Raw genomic sequence first — 17,352 nt, 5'->3', positions numbered from 1 at the left:
ATAGGGCTTGACTTCTTTGAGGATTGTGAGTGGTATTTTCAGATCTTTTCCTACCTCAGTAATGACCCTCTTACCATTCCACAGGCAGACCCACCTTGCCATGATTCTTAACACTTTGGCTGTAATGACCATGATGTGGGAATGAATAGGGGGATGCTTTGTCCCTAAGCATTGTTTCAGCAGTGAAGCAGCAGAGGATTTGGTTGCAGAAAAGATCAAGTGCACAGGACCAAGTGAGAATCTTGTAATATCGTGAGGCCAAGGGAGCTCCCCCTACGATTCCATGACCCTGATAGGAGAAGAGAGAGAAGAGATACCAATGGATTCCTGGAAAACCTCTGTCTCTAAGCTCGGGTCTCAGGCCAGAACAGCGTTATTCTGACTTTGCACAGAAAAGGGGGAAAAGAGCTTTCTAAATGTAACCCTCTGTCTTTGCGGGGAGCAACACAGATGGCATGAATCTGAAGAGTTCCTTGTTAGCACAACTCCTTGCCCTCTGACTTTTAGACAGCCACTTCTCCTGACACATTATCATCATTGCTGTCACCATTATCATCTCCATAGCTAACATTTGCTTTTGAGCAGGTGCTTTGAGCCAGGTCTTCGACTACATACATTATCTCTTTGAAGTTTCACAATAATTATGAAAGAACTAATATTACCACTGGGACACCTGGGTGGCTTAGTGGTTAAGTGTCCTACTCCTGATTTCAGCTCAGTTTGTGACATCAAGATTGTGAGATCAAGCCCCACATCAGGCTCCATGCTCCATAGGGAGTCTGTTTGAGCTTCTCTCTCCCTCTCCCTCTGCCTCTTTCTCCCACTCACTATCTCTCTCTAAAATAAATAAATCTCTAGGGATCCCTGGTTGGCGCAGCGGTTTGGCGCCTGCCTTTGGCCCAGGGCGCGATCCTGGAGACCCGGGATCGAATCCCACGTCGGGCTCCCGGTGCGTGGAGCCTGCTTCTCCCTCTGCCTATGTCTCTGCCTCTCTCTCTCTCTCTCTGTATGACTATCATAAATAGAAAAAAAAAAAAAAAAGACTGTATATATAAAAAAAAATAAATCTTTAAAAAAAGATAAACTAATACTACTGCTGTTTTACACATAATCAGCTGAGCCTTAAAGAGTTGAAGCAAATTGCCTCAATTCACACGTAGGTAGTAACTGGGGCAGCAAGGATATAAGCCTGATCTGTTTGAACTATGGATACCATCTAGAAAAAAATCACCTGGAGGCAAAGCTCAGGCCTTATCAAGCACTGCTACAAATGAAATTCCTAAGGGAGACATTCATGGGACATGGGTCAGGCCATGTTCTCTTTGCAAGAAGTGAGGATTTGCATATTCCCTTCTTGGGCTGGTCTTTGAACCAAGGGGTGGCTGACCAGACCTCTCTGAGGAGCACTAGAAGAGGAGCCCTGCTTCCTGCAGACCTTCCATGGCCTATAGCTGCCCAACCGGTGACAGCAGAGGACAGCTGGTTGGGGATGCTTATTTTGGCCTGTTTACTCATTAGGTTTTTGCTCCTGGTTGGTCTTGGTCTGCTTGGACCTTGCAATGTCTCTTGGGAGTAAAACTCTGTCATGTAAGCCGAAGAGCATGTCCCGATCAGGAGTGTTTGCCCATTGCCTGTCACTACCACTCCAATCAGAGTACTCTCTCCAAAAGGGAGTGACTCAGAAAGGGGTAAGCTCACTTCCACATTGATCAAGGCCCTTCTCTGGTTGTTATCCCAAGAGTCACTGGATCCACTCCATGTGAAGGCAGGACCTAGTCTTCTATGAATGACCAACAGAGGCCTGCAGCAGACCCCAGCTCAAGAAATAAGAAGGTGGGAACACCTGGATGGCTCAGTGGTTAAGTGTCTATCTTTGGCTCAGGGTGTGATCTTGGGGTCCTGGGATCAAGTCCCACATCGGGCTCCCTGCAGGGAGCCTGCTTCGCCCTCTGCCTATGTCCCTGCTTCTCTTTCTGTGTCTCTCATGAATAAATAAATTAAAAATCTTTTTTTAAAAGAAGAAAGAGGGCAGCTCTGGTGGCTCAGCGGTTTAGTGCCTCCTTCAGCCCAGGGCATGATCCTGGAGACCCGGGATCGGGTCCCACGTCAGGCTCCCTGCGTGGAGCCTGCTTCTTCCTCTGCCTGTATCTGCCTCTCTCTCTGTGTCTCTCATGAATAAATAAATAAAAACTAAAAAAAGAAAAAGAAAGAAAGAAATAAGAAGGTGGTACAGTTGCCAGGCTATAGGGTAGGACCCAGGAACCCCTGGGTTATGAGTAGAGAGGCCATGTGCAGAGAGGTATCTGCAGAGAGCCTGGGCTCCTTAACACTCATTTGCTAGTAGAGTGAATTTGATAAGTCCTACTTCATGGATGTCTTATTCAAGACCTGAGATACCATGTGTAAAGTATCTAGTAGAATATCTGGCATGTGGTAGGTGCCCAGGAATAGCTAATTCTTTTATCCTGGTAAAAGTAATCTTTATTATCTCTGTATATAACCCAAAAAGTCTTTCTTCACTCAGTACATTGCAAACAAGGGATGCAGCAAATTTCTGCATCTTCTTAATATATTTGTATCTCATCTAATCCCTTGAAGTCTTTGAGGTACCTTATAATTTGAATATAATAAGATAACAGTAACATTAATGTTACTGTAATTAATTAATGTAAAATACAAAGAAAGGCAAAAGTTCTGCCTTGGAGAAAAGGACAAAAATATGCAACTGGTCACCTTGAAAAAACAGTATGGCAGTTCCTGAAATGGTTAAATATAAAATTACCATATGACCTGGCAAATCCATTCCTAGGTACATATCCAAGAGACCTGAAAACACATATCCACAAAAACCTGTACTCAAATGATGATAGTAGCATTATTTTTGATAGTCAAAAAGTGGAAATAACTCAGATGGCCATCAACTGATGTGTGGATGAAGATGTTGTCAATCCATTCAGTGGAATAGTGATTCCCATGCTACAGCATGAGCCAGCCTTGAGAACATCAAGCAAAGGAAGTCAATCACAAAGACCACATGTTGTATGTTTCCACTTGTTTGAAATGTCTAGAATAGATAAATCCACACAGAAAGTAGATTAATGGTTGCCAGAGGTTAGGAAAAGAGGAGGATAGAGAATCACTGCTAATGGGTATAGGGTTTTTTGAGGAAGTGATGAAAATGTACTGGAGTTGGAAAAAATTGATGGTTGGACAACTTTGCGAATATACTAATAACCATTAAAGTACATCTTTTAAAAGAGTGAATAGTATGGTATGCAAATTATATCTCAATTTAAAAACATTTAAAAAATGTGTGACTGATAAAGACTGCATGGTTGATAGTTTCAATTTTGCCTGAATTTTCTGGTAGCCAGAGTTATAGAGGAGGATGCCATTAATCACATACTTTTGAAAAAAGGAAGAACATATATAGACCCCGGAGGAAGCAGAGTTTTAAATAAGTCAGCATAGTAGCACAAATATTGCACAGGAGGTTGATGTTAGAAACACTAGGAAAATACTGAATTAGTGGATCGGTCGAGACGGGAAAGCAGTTAACTGTGAAATATAAATTTGAACAGGTAGTTATGAGGGATAACAGAGGAGCCTCTGGCTTTTTACCCAGAAGACTGTGGACAGCTGTGAGGCACTATTTCTGGCAAACAGTAGGAGATGGTGAGAGAGAGCTAGAGTGTGGGCAGAGTCGGGGTCATCCGTCCTGAGTAGTCATTTCCTCCTAAACTAGCATTTTTTTTGGCAAGGCCTCACTATCAGGTGAATCCACTTGATGTTCCTTTGGCTAGCACTGTTCTTTCCCTCCCTCGTCCCCTAGGACTCTGGCAGGCTTTACAATTTTTAAAAAGTAGAGCAAGGAAGGTCCATTTCTGCGTCGTTTTGAGAATGACAGCAATTCAGCTTCCTGAATTAATGTGAAGCCTCTTAAAATGGGATTATTATCACAGATTCTCGCCAACCCTTCCCCAGAGCCAGAGGGCATAAAACTGAAGGCGCATCTCTCAAGCTTTCGTTTATTGTACTCAGAACCCAGAATTCACCATTTTGGCCCTGGAACGCCAGGGGGCGCTGCTGCGCTGTGGGGAAGCCAGGCGCCGCCCAGCCCTCGCGCTTGGTGCGGCCGCGGCATCCCAGGCCCGGACTCCGGAGTCCGCTACTCCAGGGGGCGGATAGGTTTTCAGCGACATTCTCAAATGTCCAAACCTGAAAACCCAACACAAAGAGTCTCCTACCAGGACACAAACGTTAGCAGTTCCCTTTAGAGCACAGAGACGTGAAACGCCAGCCAGGGAGGCTCTGGGACCCAGGCTGATGGGGAGCCTGCAGCGCGCAGCGTCCAGCTCACTGATGGCTGGCTTATAAATCTCGGACCTCCCCGATCTTACAAGATCTTGTTCTCCCCCTTGGCCCTATCATTCTTCTTGGCATGGAGAGCTGGGAGGGGAGCAGGCTGTAGTGTCAGGGCCAGTTGGGCAGGACTTCCCCGCAGGAGGGCTGGGGTGGGCTCTCCCAGCCTCACCTACGCACAGGGGAGGTTCCAAGGCCCCAGAAGCGCCCTTGCCTCTGGAAAGGAAGGACGCAACACTGGCCATTCAGTAGAACCTGGGGGATGCCATGCTGGCGCAAACCCCACCTGGGTCCCAATCCCAGTGACAGGGTTTCTCTGGCTTCACCATGATTTTCTGCCCTTCCATTCCAGATGGTCCTTTAGGTCCTCCTTAGAGGGGTCTGCCCGCCTCAGGCAGAGTCCTCTGTTTTGAGGAGGCCTGTTTAGTCCTGGATGTGTCTGTATGTACCTGTGTCTGTCCCAAGCTGAGCCACAAATTGGACTTTTTGGGTTTAGGGAGGATTACCACTAGGAATATAGATTCTGGGAAATGTTGCCCATGAGAACAAATAGACTTTACCCAAGAGCCCTGTGTCCTTGGGGTCATGAGGCCTTAGGAGTTTGCAGTCTCCATCCTGAATTCTTCTAATCCTTAGCTTCTAGCACCACTGGCCTTAATCTCTGTGTCCTCTAAAACAAAAGGATGTTCTTTAAGAACATCTGGCTCCCCCCCTTCCTGCTGGGACCTGTTACAGAGGGTGCTAATGGCCGGGACCATGTGGCTTCAGTGTGCTCTTCCATCCCCCCGAACCCCCCTCCAGAAAACTTGGCTGTGTCAAGGAGCTCTTCACAAATGATTAAAGGAGTGGAATGTGAGCAATCCCATCTTGGCAACCTCACAGAGAGTGTACACCTCCTCAACTAAGAGAACACAGCATCTCCCAAGCTAGTGAGTCATTTAGACTCTTAAAAGCAATCAGAATCCATCTTCACAGATTCAGACTTTAGAGACATTAAGAATTGTTAGACTCAGGGGCACCTGGGTGGCTCAGTGGTTGAGTGTCTGCCTTTGGCTCAGGTCATGATCCTGGGGTCCTGGGATTGAGTCCTGCATTGGGCTTCCTGTGGGGAGCCTGCTTCTCCCTCTGCTTACGTCTCTTCCTCTCTCTCTCTGTGTCTCTCATGAATAAATAAAAAAAAAATCTTAAAAAAAAAAAAGAATTGTTAGACTCACATTAAAAGGGCACTATTGGGCAGCCCTGGTGTCTCAGTGGTTTAGTGCCGCCTTCGGCCTGGGTTGTGATCCTGGAGACCTGGGATCGAATCCCACATTGGGCTCCTTGCATGGAGCCTGCTTCTCCCTCTGCCTGTGTCTCTGCCTCTCTCTCTCTGTGTCTCTCATGAATAAATAAATAAAATCTTAAATAAATAAATAAATAAATAGGCACTATTAATAATTACAGTGTGACAATAGGGACAAACTAGGCCAGCACTGAGCCAATGATGACATCACACAAGAGATTATGGGAACTGGTATGTGTTGTACCAGAGGGGCCCCTCATTCCCCACACCCCCACTCAGCGAGGAAGAGAACAGGTTGGCAAAGAGAGCATGTTGGGGACACTTGCTCCTGTGGGTGACGCTGGCCAGGCTGCTCGGAGCTCACCTCACTTCCTCCGGGGAAATGCTGGTGAGAGCGCTGGGGGCCTCCTCATGTCCTTTTTAGCTTGTGTGTCCCCTTCATGCTGCCTGAGACTCCAGAAGCAAGGCTGCTGCTAGGAGACAGGAGTACTATCAACAGCACTCGTCCTGCAGGCAGCTGATATGCTCTGGGGTGTACTGTGACTCAGGGTGAGGCCAGACCTGCCCAGTGATGGCGGTCTGGCACTGAACTCCTGTCAGCACATGTGTCTTCCACCTGTGTACTGGCCACACCAACTACCCTTAGTCCCTCCAGGGGCCAGGCACAGCTGCCAGAAACACTGTGCCATAGCCCAGACCGAAGTTCCAAGCCTTCACAACTCAGATCAAAGACATCTCTAGGTGGTTCCTCCTCCAGCACCCCAACGTTGTGCCTTTCCCAAGCCCTATGCTCCCGAGATGTGTCTCAGTTATTGTGTGGGTGGCATTCACTACCGCATTTCAGAGCCCAGGACAGAGCTGGCTCCCTGTGAGCACTTGCTTGTCTGTGATCAGATCGAAGAACCTGAGACTACAGCCCCCTCCCCAACACATGTATATCTGAGGCTGATCCTGTTTTAGAAGGACAGCCGATGGGTTGAGGTGCTTCCTTCTGTGCTAAGAGCACTCCCTATGCCCTCTTTAGTGGCCCCCTTTTCTGAGGCCTCTCAGACGGTTGGAAGGAGAAGCTCTGAGGGTTGAAGCCATTCCTACCTAGAATGAAGGCCACCACATAGTTGGAGATCTGGCCCATGCCAACGATGACAAATAACACAGTAAACATCTCCCAGTTGATGGAGAAAATCTGCAGGAAGCTGAAGCCAGTCTGCACAGCCATGGTTGCAAAGAGGATGTTCTTCCTGCCAAACCTGTAGAATATAGCACAGCACAAAACATGGCACATGCAGGTCAAGGCAGCTGTAACTCAGGGCATGTGGCAAGCTTTGAGTCACTTATCACTGCAGACTTTGTTTTGTTTTCAGGGCTGTAACAACTTTTCTCGGCCTCATCTTCCTGAGTTCTTCCTCTGTGATGTCTCAGGCATCCATCTCCCCAGGAGGTGCCTTTTGAGATCCTAAAACTTCTGTGGAGGCCCTATATCTCGAAAGCATAGAGCAGCTGATGCAAGGTCCCCATAGAAATCTGCTCTTTAGGGCAGCCCCAGTGGCCCAGCGGTTTTGTGCCATCTTCAGCCCAGGGCATGATCCTGGAGACCCAGGATCGAGTCCCACGTCAGGCTCCCTGCATGGAGTCTGCTTCTCCCTCTGCCTGTGTCTCTGCCTCTCTCTCTCTCTCTCTGGTCTCTCATGAATAAATAAAAATAAAATCTTTAAAAAAAAAAGAGAGAAATCTGCTCTTTGGAACAAGCCACAGGAAAAAAAAAAAAAAAAGAAAAGAAAAAAAAGGGATCCCCGGGTGGCGCAGCGGTTTGCCGCCTGCCTTTGGCCCAGGGCGTGATCCTGGAGACCCGGGATCGAATCCCATATCGGGCTCCCGGTGCATGGAGCCTGCTTCTCCCTCTGCCTGTGTCTCTGCCTCTCTGTCTCTCTCTGTGTGACTATCATGAATAAATAAAAAAAAAAAAAAAAAAAAAAGCCACAGGTAGAAACTGACACCACATTTCTGGAAAATGGATGAGTACATATTGCAGGTAATCTAGTATCTAGTTCTGTCAATCTGGAATGAGGATCTACCTCTATGGCAGTGGTATCTAACCTTAGCTGCACTTGAAATCCCCTGCTCCCAAAAAATGCTGGGGCCAGCACCCCACCCCCCAAGATTCTTATTTTCTGGGATGCAGTTTGGGTATTAGGATTTAATCAATTTTCCCAGGTGAGTCTAATGTGCAACCAAAATTGTGTGGGAATCGTCTACGGGAAGTGTAGCTTGCAACTGTAAATATGATGCAAGAGTTGGCTTAAGTCTCATTTTACTTTCTGATGGTGACCAATGGGTAGAATGGAGCACAGGTGTGAGCAGAACAGTCTCCTACCACATTTTCCAAATTCAGGTCTCAGGCTTTTGGGCTTGTAGTCCCTTGGGACTTTGTAACTGAAGGAGGGACAGGCAGTCCTCTGGGAAGCCTTCCCAACCCTGCTACTGAGCACTCCCACCTGCCTGCTCTGGTGCCCTTAGGACATTCAGGGGCTAGTGAGGCATTTTTCCTGGGGCCATGGCACTGTCTCCTCTAGACTCTGAGTTTCAGGAGGCCCACAACCAGCATGGGTCAGTTCTGCGGCCCTGGTGCCCTGCTGGGGGCCTGACCCACAGCAGCAGTATGGGTCCTGGCTGTCTGGACCTTCCTCTGACTAATGGATGGCTGTCTGTGGACAGACCAAACTCTTAGACCTTCTAAGAGTAAGAAGTAAGGTGGGGCAGTAGTGGTGAGGGTAGCAGTGTATTTTTTTTTTTTTTTTTTGAGAGGTTTGGTGATATAAGAATCTGTTTCCAGTGAGGCCATTGAGTCTTCCTGACCCTTGGCCAAATCCCTGGAGGTTTGAGGCTGGGAGAACTGAACAAAAGAAGGTTCCAGCAAGGGGCTGATGGAACAGGAAACATGAGACATCACTGCTCCTCCTTTCACTGACTTGTTGGCGTGTGTGTGTGGGGGGATCCTCTCTTTCTGAGTGGAAATGCCTTAAATTTACTCCCACCCCAAGATTGGCAGTGAATTGACAAGGGGCCCTATTCCAGCTTTCCTCCCTCCCAGCCTCCTTACCTGTCAGATAGCTGCCCAGACACAAAGGAGCCAAGGAGCACACCCACAAAGAACAGGGAGGAGGTGAGGGGCGTCTTCCAATCATCCTCACACACTAGACTCCACTGCCAGAGAAGACAACATGAAATGTGAGCCCAGCCCTCCAGCAGGCCCAGCCCCAGCCCAGATCTGAGGGAGTATTAGCATGGCAGCTGGAACAGGGTCTCCGCTCCTGTGACAGGCTGTTGCCTTTGTGCTAAGGGCAGAGGTTCCACAGCCCTGGGGTTGACTCCTGATTCTACCATGCCCTGGGGGCCAAGTCACTGTCGCCCTGTGATTCACCTTCCTCTTCGTTTTTTTAAAGATTTTATTTACTGATTCATGAGAGACACAGAGAGAGGCAGAGACATAGGCAGAGGAAGAAGCAGGCTCCCTTTGGGGGAGCCTGATGCTGGACTCGATCCCAGAACCCTGGGATCACGCCCTGAGCCAAAGGCAAGACGCTCAACCACTGACATACCCAGGCGCCCCTCACCTTCCTCTTCTAGGGGTTAGAGAGGTTAATACCTCAGCTTTGCTTGTGTCACATAGCAAGAAGCCTGCCAAGGCCATGGCTGTGCCTGGTGACCCCTCCACTGTGAAGCAGTATGAAGCAAGGTCATATTTCTGCTTCAGAAGACATCCAAGCATGGAGAGAAGCTCCAAGTCTCTTTGAAACTCCCCAGGGCCAGGGCATAGGGCCTAAGCCGAAGTTTCCTCTGCCCTGCTGAAAAGTCCAAGTGGTCTGTGATTATATTTTCTGAGCAGATTCCTTCTGAAAACCTTGTTCTCTCTGCTCCATTCATACCATAGGCCAAGCCTATGGGGCATGAATTCAGGGCCCACTGTGTGGCCATGGGGGTGGGGGATCTGCACCTCTCCAGCACTCTTTATCTCCTCTACCCTCCTCCACACTCCTTCCCACCCAGCCTTCCCAGAAGGGTGGTTCCTCCTGTGCTTCAGGCCTGTGGGCTGTTTTAGCCCTAACAAGTCCCTACTGGTGGACCCATAAAATGAGGGCTTCAGGAAGAATTTTAGTTCTCAGCTCTTTAATTAAGTCAAGTCAGCAAAATCTCAAGGGAGGTTGCAAAAATTTCAAAGTGTGTTCAGTGAGGTATATATATATATATATATATCTCTCACACACACATACACACACACACACATATATATACATACATATACACATCTCTCTCTCTCTCTCTCTCTCTCTCTCTCTATATATATATATATATATATATATATATATATATATATATAGGCTGTGTGGATCAGGGGATTGCTGTGTGTAGCAAGATGATCCAGTCTAGAGAAAAAAAAAAAAACCCTGCCTCCTATTGAATCCCACCTCAACTGGGTGGTTGTGCTGCTTCTTTGACATTCATGAAGCCATTCAGTTCTTAATCCTCACAACTTCCCTGAAGTAGATTTAAAAATGAATTCCCATGTTTATTATCACACTTCACTGTGTAGCAGAGAGGGATGTTTATAAGGACACATACAAGGGGAAAGTATAAAACAAAAAGCTAAGGAATCAGGGCAAACAGCCCAGGGGAGGAGGGATTGCAAAATAACCAAGCCAAGGGTAAGACTGACAACCAGTCATCCTGCCCAGGGGCCTGCCTGCTTGCCAGGCTCTGAGGATTGCAGTGGCTCAGCTTGCAGAATCCCTGTATGCAAAGCAATAAACTCGTTCTCCAGAAGCTAGTATTTCTAAGTACTAAGACCTAAGAGAAGTCTCTCCTATATACTTCCTTCCACAAAGAGGTCACGCCATGATGTTGAGGATAATGTCCTTGCAAACACCGCCGTCCTAAAGACAATAACAAGATTCATGAGGCTGCCTTTCCTGGCACCCACATTGCTGGCTACAGGCAGAATGTCTAAGCACAGCTCTGCAGAGGAAAAACAAAGTGGGCCAAGACCTCAGCTCTCTATTCCTCAAGCACAATCAGAGATTGCATTTCAGACCATGCTCAGAGAACAGTTGCTTCAACTGGGGTTCCTGTAGGGGTTTCAGGGGAGAGGGGACAAACCCTCCAAAACTGAATGCCCAGATTCATGTGCCTTGGCATGCCTTGGGTCAGAAGGCATAGACAGGACATGTACCTGAATTAATGGCCACCCACTTCCAAAGATTGCTGCCTAAAGTATCAGAAAGGAGCTTAGAATCTGCCCTAACAAACAGATTAATGATTGAGACTCCTAAGCCTCATAACATGTTTTGTCTGTTTTTTTTTTTTAATTTTTAAAAAATTTTTAAAAAGATTTTATTTATTTATGAGACAGAGAGAGAGAGAGAGAGAGAGAGAGAGAGAGAGAATGAGAGTGACAGAGACACAGGCAGAGGGAGAAGCAGGCCCCATGCAGGGAGCCTGACATGGGACTCCATCCTGGGTCTCCAGGATCACGCCCTGGGCCAAAGGTGGCGCTAAACTGTTGAGCCACCCAGGCTGCCCTTTTGTTTTGTTTTAGAGTAAACTGAGGCTTGGGCACCTGGGTGGCTCAGTTGGTTGAGCATTAGACTCTTGGTTTTGGTTCAGGTCATGATCTCAGGATTGTGGGATTGAGCTCTGTATTGGGATCTGTGCTTGGGCATGGATCCTGCTTGGGATTCTCTCCCTCTGGCCCCACCCCACTCTCTCTCAAATAAATAAATAAATCTTAAAAAAAAAAAACAAAAACAAAAATGAGGCTCAGAGACTAGTGTTTGTTTGCAAATACATAGGCTTGCTAAATACCAACTCAGGCCTTAGAGTTCAACCTTTACCCATGTTATGCTTTGGGCAAGAATTCTAAAGGTCAGACAAATGAGCTTATTAAATGCCATCCACTATGTTTCTTCAAGGGAGATGCTAGGACTAGGGGTAAGAAAACTACCAGCCTTTAGAACTGGACAGATGTCAGAAAATCCCATGGGTATCAGTGTATCTGTTATCCACTGTCACCATTTCATTTCCAGTCAAGTAGGAAAGCTCTTCCAAAGAGAAGAGCTTTCTTTTGTGTTTTTTTGAGTATTTTCTGTCAGGATTTTGCCCAAAGGCAGGATAAATAAGACTTAAGGACAGAAAAGAAAGAAGAAGATTGTGGCACCAGGGATTATGTGGCAAGTGTAGTGACTGGCTACTTAATTTGCAGGCCCAATGCGACATGAAAATGCAAGACCTCTTATTCAAAAATTATGAAGAATTTCAAGACATCAGTAGCAGAGCATTACAACCAAGTGTGGAGCCCCATATAACTGCACAGTTTGTGTGCCTATAAAGATGGCCCAGTAGAGGGTCGAGCCTTGTCTCTTTGGGGAAGGGAGCAGGGCAAGTTTTGCACTGGGGTGCTAGGAAGGATGAGGTATGGGCCAGCTCCCCATCACTCCCTACTATAGCCTATGCAGCCACGGCTCTAGGTTCCTCTTCCTCCCTGAAGAGGGGTGTCCCAAATCCCCATCAGCATCCTGTGGCACAGGTGGTAGCCACATGCACACAGCAGCCACCTGTCCCAAGCCCAGGGTTGGTGCTATTGGTTTTTGGAAATCCTGCTCATACCCAGCAGGGGAAGGCAGCTGATGTCATGGCTACTCATAGTTGGTTTCAAGGTTGGGCCCTCTCTTGAAGAGTTACTGTGCCACAGAATCTTTTTGGGAAGCTGCAAAGGCCCTAGTAATAGGACACAGGATCAGCAGACAAAGTTCCAGCTGTAAGTCATGGGACCGAAGTCTGATAAATCAGCTGCCAGCCTGAAGAAGGGCCCTTTTCTCCAAGGGGTTATTCTAGTGAAGGCCAGGTCCTACCTGTGACCAGTCCCTTGGGATTTGAAGGGTGTGTTTTGGGATTCCATTAGCCAGAGCCCAGAGAACTCCCTGTGGCTGACAGTGACATTGTAAACCCAATAGAAGATAGTCTTTTCCTAAATAAGATAGAACTGTCCCTTGTATCTCTGCACATATGCACACATGCATGTACACACAAACATACACACATGTGGTCTGCTCAGAGGCTAGTGGTGGACAGTCTATTAAGGAACTGGCTGGCATTGCTCTGGAGCTGTGCTTTCAGGTCAAGCATTAACGTTTCTAAAACATAATCCCCTTTTCCACTGTGCGAGCGCGCACACACACACACACACACACACACACACACTGGGTAGAGAGTGGATTGTGGGAACTAAGTGGCCCCAAACTGTGCAGTGTGGGGGCACTGGATATGCCCTCCCAGGGTTACTGTGTCTGTCTGATCCTCACGGTCTAAGACCAACATTCTAAGTTGGTCTAATATGAACTCTGCACAAAGGCCATCTAGCTTTTGGCTTTGCTTTAAGAAAAAACAACCCAGGTCACAAGGTAATAGAAGACGAGAGGTCACTCTTGACATAGAAGAATATGCTTCTCATGCCACTGAGCAGTACTAACAGAAATGACAACTATAGTATATTGGGTGCTCATTTTGTGCCTTGTATTATCTCATGTGATCTCAAGGTCGCCATGTGAAATGGGTACTTTCTTTATCCCTATTTTTCAAATGAGGAAATGAAGGCCTGGAGCAATGAAGCAACCAGCCCAAGTTCTAGTGGACTAGTAAAAGGAATTGCTTAATTATTTATTCAACCGTCATTGAGCACCTGTTCTGGGCCAGACTCTGTGTGGGGCACAAAACAGACATGGTTACTACCTCCACAAAGCTCAAGGTCAAGCATTCTTTACAGGACAGATCAAGTGTGCATATTGTGCATGCATGAGCCTGGCAGTCCTGGGCAGGGCAGGCTCTCTTCTGGGCCACCGTGCCCTTGTTCTCTGGCTAGGGAGGAAAAGAGGCCTCCCCTACCTCATCCTCCTCCAGATGGACAGAGTTCTAAAACCTGAACTCGTTCAGATACTCATCTTAGATAACTAATGCTCGCATGGGGCTAGGCACATGGTGGACTCTGAACAAACTGCTGATGAGTGAATGCTGAATGCTGAACAATCAGATGTAATGGAAAAGGGGTTTGGGAAATGTGAGACATCACACATTGTCCTTTGAAAATCACCCTCAGCCTTGAACTCTCAAAGTAGCCAGTCTAGCAGTTTTAGCCTTTACCAAAGCCATCAAGGACCATAAGGATAAGTTATCCCTAATGATCTCCATAGAACTGAGAACTCCAGATGGCAGTCTGATGTTGAGCAGAGCACAGGCTCTTTTGGGCTCTGCCACTTTCTGGTTGTGACTTTAGGCTTTCACCCACCTAGATTGGCCTCCCTTTTCATCCTCAGAGACATGACAATAATAACCCCTCCTGGGGTTGTAGTGAGCACAGGACAGGAAATATAAGTGGAGTGTTTAACACAGTGTCTGACATGTTTCAGACCTCATTAAATGGTAGTTCCCTTTTTATGGAGCCCATGCCTTTGTCCTCATGGCCATGACTTAGAACAAACAGCATGAATAAATAAGTAAAGCAAGTTACACTTAAATTTGTGGCAACAGTAATTCTTAGAAATAAGAATTTCCTGGTCAATGACCAACAATTGAAAAAGCTTTTGATACAAACTATAAAATCCTTTTATAATGGGTATCAATCTCAGAGATGACTGTGAATGAAAAGTTAGCAATAGTCCATTTAAGAATGAAAAGAGGTTTCTACTATGTCATCTTACACTTTTTTTTTTCATTCCAGGAGGAAACTCAGGAAGTAGTTAACAATAGAACACACGTCCACTCCAATTTCTTTTTTCATAACTTTGTTGTGAATAAGCAAAAACTTTCCTGGCCACCATAGCAATAGGGCAGGGAGTGAGTAGGGTAGGGAAATCTGGCATTTTTAGTCTTTTTGTTTATAATAGCTTCATTGAAATACAGTTCACGTCACATAAAATTCACTCTTGTAATGTGTGTACAATTCAGTGGTATTCAGTATTCCAAGAATTCCTCAACCACTAGCACTAATTTTAGAACATATTCATCACCTCTGGAAGAAACACCATACCTATTAGCAGTCACTTCCTACTCACTTCCCCCACCCCCTGGCAACCAGTAATATACTTGCTGTCTCCAAAGATTTGCCGATTCTGGACATTTAATATAAGTGGAACATATACAACATATATACATATTCACTCAGCATAATGTTTTCAAGGTTTATTCATCTTGTTTTAGCACATAACAGTGCTTTGCTTTTTGTGGTTAAATAATATACTATTGTATGGGTAGGCCACATCTAACTTAGCCAATCACCAGTTGATAAGACAATGGAGCTGTTTCTACTTTTCAGCTGTTATGAAGAATGATGCTATGAACTTTTGTGGACAAGATTTTGCATGGATATATGTTTTCACTTTTCTTGGGCATATATGTAGGAGTACAACTGCCAAGTTTCAACAAACTCTCTGTTTCCTAAAGTGGCTGCACTGTTTTACAGTCCCAACAGCAATGAATGAGGGTTTCAGTTCTCCATATTCCTACCAATGCTTGTTATTGTATGTCATTTTAATTTTAACCATCCTAGCAGGTGTTAGGAAGTGTCTCATTGCGGTTTCAATTTTCATTTCCCTAATGACTAATGACACTGAACATCTTTTGTGTTGAACCTACAGATCAATTTGAGGAGTGCTGCCATCTTAACAATATTAAGTCATCTGCTTTGTGAACAGAACATGACATGTATTTCTATTTATTTAGGTCTCCTTTAATTTCTTTCAAGATTTTTTTTTTTTTTTTTTTTTTTTTTTTAGTTTTTGGAGCTTAAGTTGTGCATTAAAAAAAAAATGTATTCCTGAATAACTTAAGTATTTCTTGTAAGATAGCAGGGCTACCAAAATTTCTCACTGCCTTTGTTATTTATTTTTGTATCTGAGAATATCTTTACTTCATTTTTGAAAGATAATTTTGCTGGAAATAAGATTCTTGGTTGACATCTTTTTCCTTTCAGTATTTTGAATATGTTATTCTGCTGCCTTCTTGCCCTATGTTTTTTTGTTTTTAGTTTTTTGGGTTTTTTTTGCCCCACAGTTTTTGATGAGAAGTCAAATGTGAAACTTATTAGGGTTCCCTTGTACATGACAAGTCATATTTTTCTTGCTGCTTTTAAAACTTTCCCTTTGGGACACCTGGGTGGCTCAGTGGTTGAGTGTCTGCCTTCAGCTAAGGGCGTGATCCCAGAGTACCGGGATCAAGTCCCACATCAGGCTCCCTGCATGGAGCCTGCTTTTCCCTCTGTCTGTGTCTCTGCCTCTCTCTGTGTCTCTCAGGAATAAATAAATAAAATCTTAAAAAAGAAACCAAACACTTTTCCTTTCTCTTTGGCTCTCAGTGGTTTTTCTATAATGTCAGTGTGTGGAATTTTTTGGTTTTTTTCTAGTTGAAATTCACTGAGTTTCTGAGCTATATAGATTAGTGTTTTTCTTCTTCAACTTCTTTTCAAATGAAGTTATTTCCTATGGGGACAGCTTCCGAGCTCTCTGTTCTTAGGGACTACCTGTGCCCCTGGACAAAAATATCTGAGCCCTTGCTCCAGAGCTGGTGGCAGGCAAAGAAGCCCTCCAGAGTGATGCCTTGGTTTATTAATTGGATACTGGGTAAGAGTGGTAGCCTCTATCTTTTTGGCTTGACTCTCCTTGGATGGAACATTTACCTGACAAACAATCTGGGATATGCACAACCAGGGTCCTAGTATTCTCAGCCTGTGGAATCTGGGGTAGAGCTGCCACTATACGAGTAGGGGCCAAGTAGAGGATGGGATTCCCCAATCTCTCAGTTATACTCAACAGGAATTAAGCCTCTACAACTCGAAGCTCATGGAATCCAGGGAGGTGGCTAGACCTCAAAATATTTTCATTTCTTCTCAGATTAGAGGTAAAGAAAAAGCAACCAGAGTTGGGGAGGTCTCAGTGGAGAACTCTACGGTCACTGAAGGCTGAATCAAAGCAAAAGACCCGGTAGGTGTGAGTGGGACGGTGAGGATGGGGTGGAGGAATGTGAGGGAAGTAGAGGGGGCACTCAGAGCCCAGGCTCTCCCCCTTGCATCCTGGCACTGGATCCACCACAGGTCCACTGCTCTACTCTGGGTATGTAAGTAAATGGGATGGGGTCTGTGTCAGCCTCCCAGCATGGAGGGGAAGCTCTGGAAGGTGCCACTGTGAACCTGCCCTCCAGACCTGCAAATACACAGCAAAAGTCACCAGCCTTGGGCTATCTGTGCTCATTGCCAAGGCATGTGACTCAACCCAGCCTTTCCCAAGAGCCTCCATTCTCTCTCCACTGTCACAACTCCAAATGGGAATCCTTGCTTTTCTTTTGGGCTCAGAGGTATGCTTAACAGTAGACCAAGATTTCAGACAACACAGAAGCCCTGTATTAGCCTTGAACATAAACTGAATTTAGCCTGATGTAAATTACTGTCCATGCAGAGGCCTGAGGCACTTGCAGCTCCTCTGACCCACCCTGCCAAAGCTTTGTTTTTGTCAGTACACCATCCTACCTCTTGGACTCTGTGTGAGGGTTCTACTGCCCACCAGGAGGGGTGGACAAAGTTTGTTTATCCAGAAACTTGGCAGGAGATGTGGGTGAAGCAGCCTCCAGACAAAAGCACACTCAGATCCTCATGGCCATTGTCAGAGGATCAT

General features: G+C 45.9%; 1 protein-coding gene across 4 annotated transcripts in view; it reads right to left on the bottom strand.

The window, feature by feature from the left end:
* LOC144322069 (solute carrier family 22 member 4) overlaps nucleotides 1-17,352 on the bottom strand; it is a 44,704-nt gene that overhangs the window by 19,773 nt on the left and 7,579 nt on the right. For 3 of the 4 annotated variants that reach the window (XM_077911608.1, XM_077911609.1, XM_077911607.1), the window contains exons 2-3: nucleotides 8,742-8,845; nucleotides 6,737-6,891 (exon numbers count right to left, since the gene is read on the bottom strand). In XM_077911608.1, coding sequence (XP_077767734.1) covers nucleotides 6,737-6,891; nucleotides 8,742-8,845 — 259 coding nt within the window. The remainder of the gene's footprint in view (nucleotides 1-6,736; nucleotides 6,892-8,741; nucleotides 8,846-17,352) is intronic. The other variant, XM_077911610.1, reaches the window with a different exon arrangement.

Source organism: Canis aureus, chromosome 10 (genome assembly GCF_053574225.1).
Source record: "Canis aureus isolate CA01 chromosome 10, VMU_Caureus_v.1.0, whole genome shotgun sequence".
NCBI lineage: Eukaryota > Metazoa > Chordata > Mammalia > Carnivora > Canidae > Canis > Canis aureus.
This window is presented reverse-complemented; position numbering and strand designations above follow the sequence as displayed.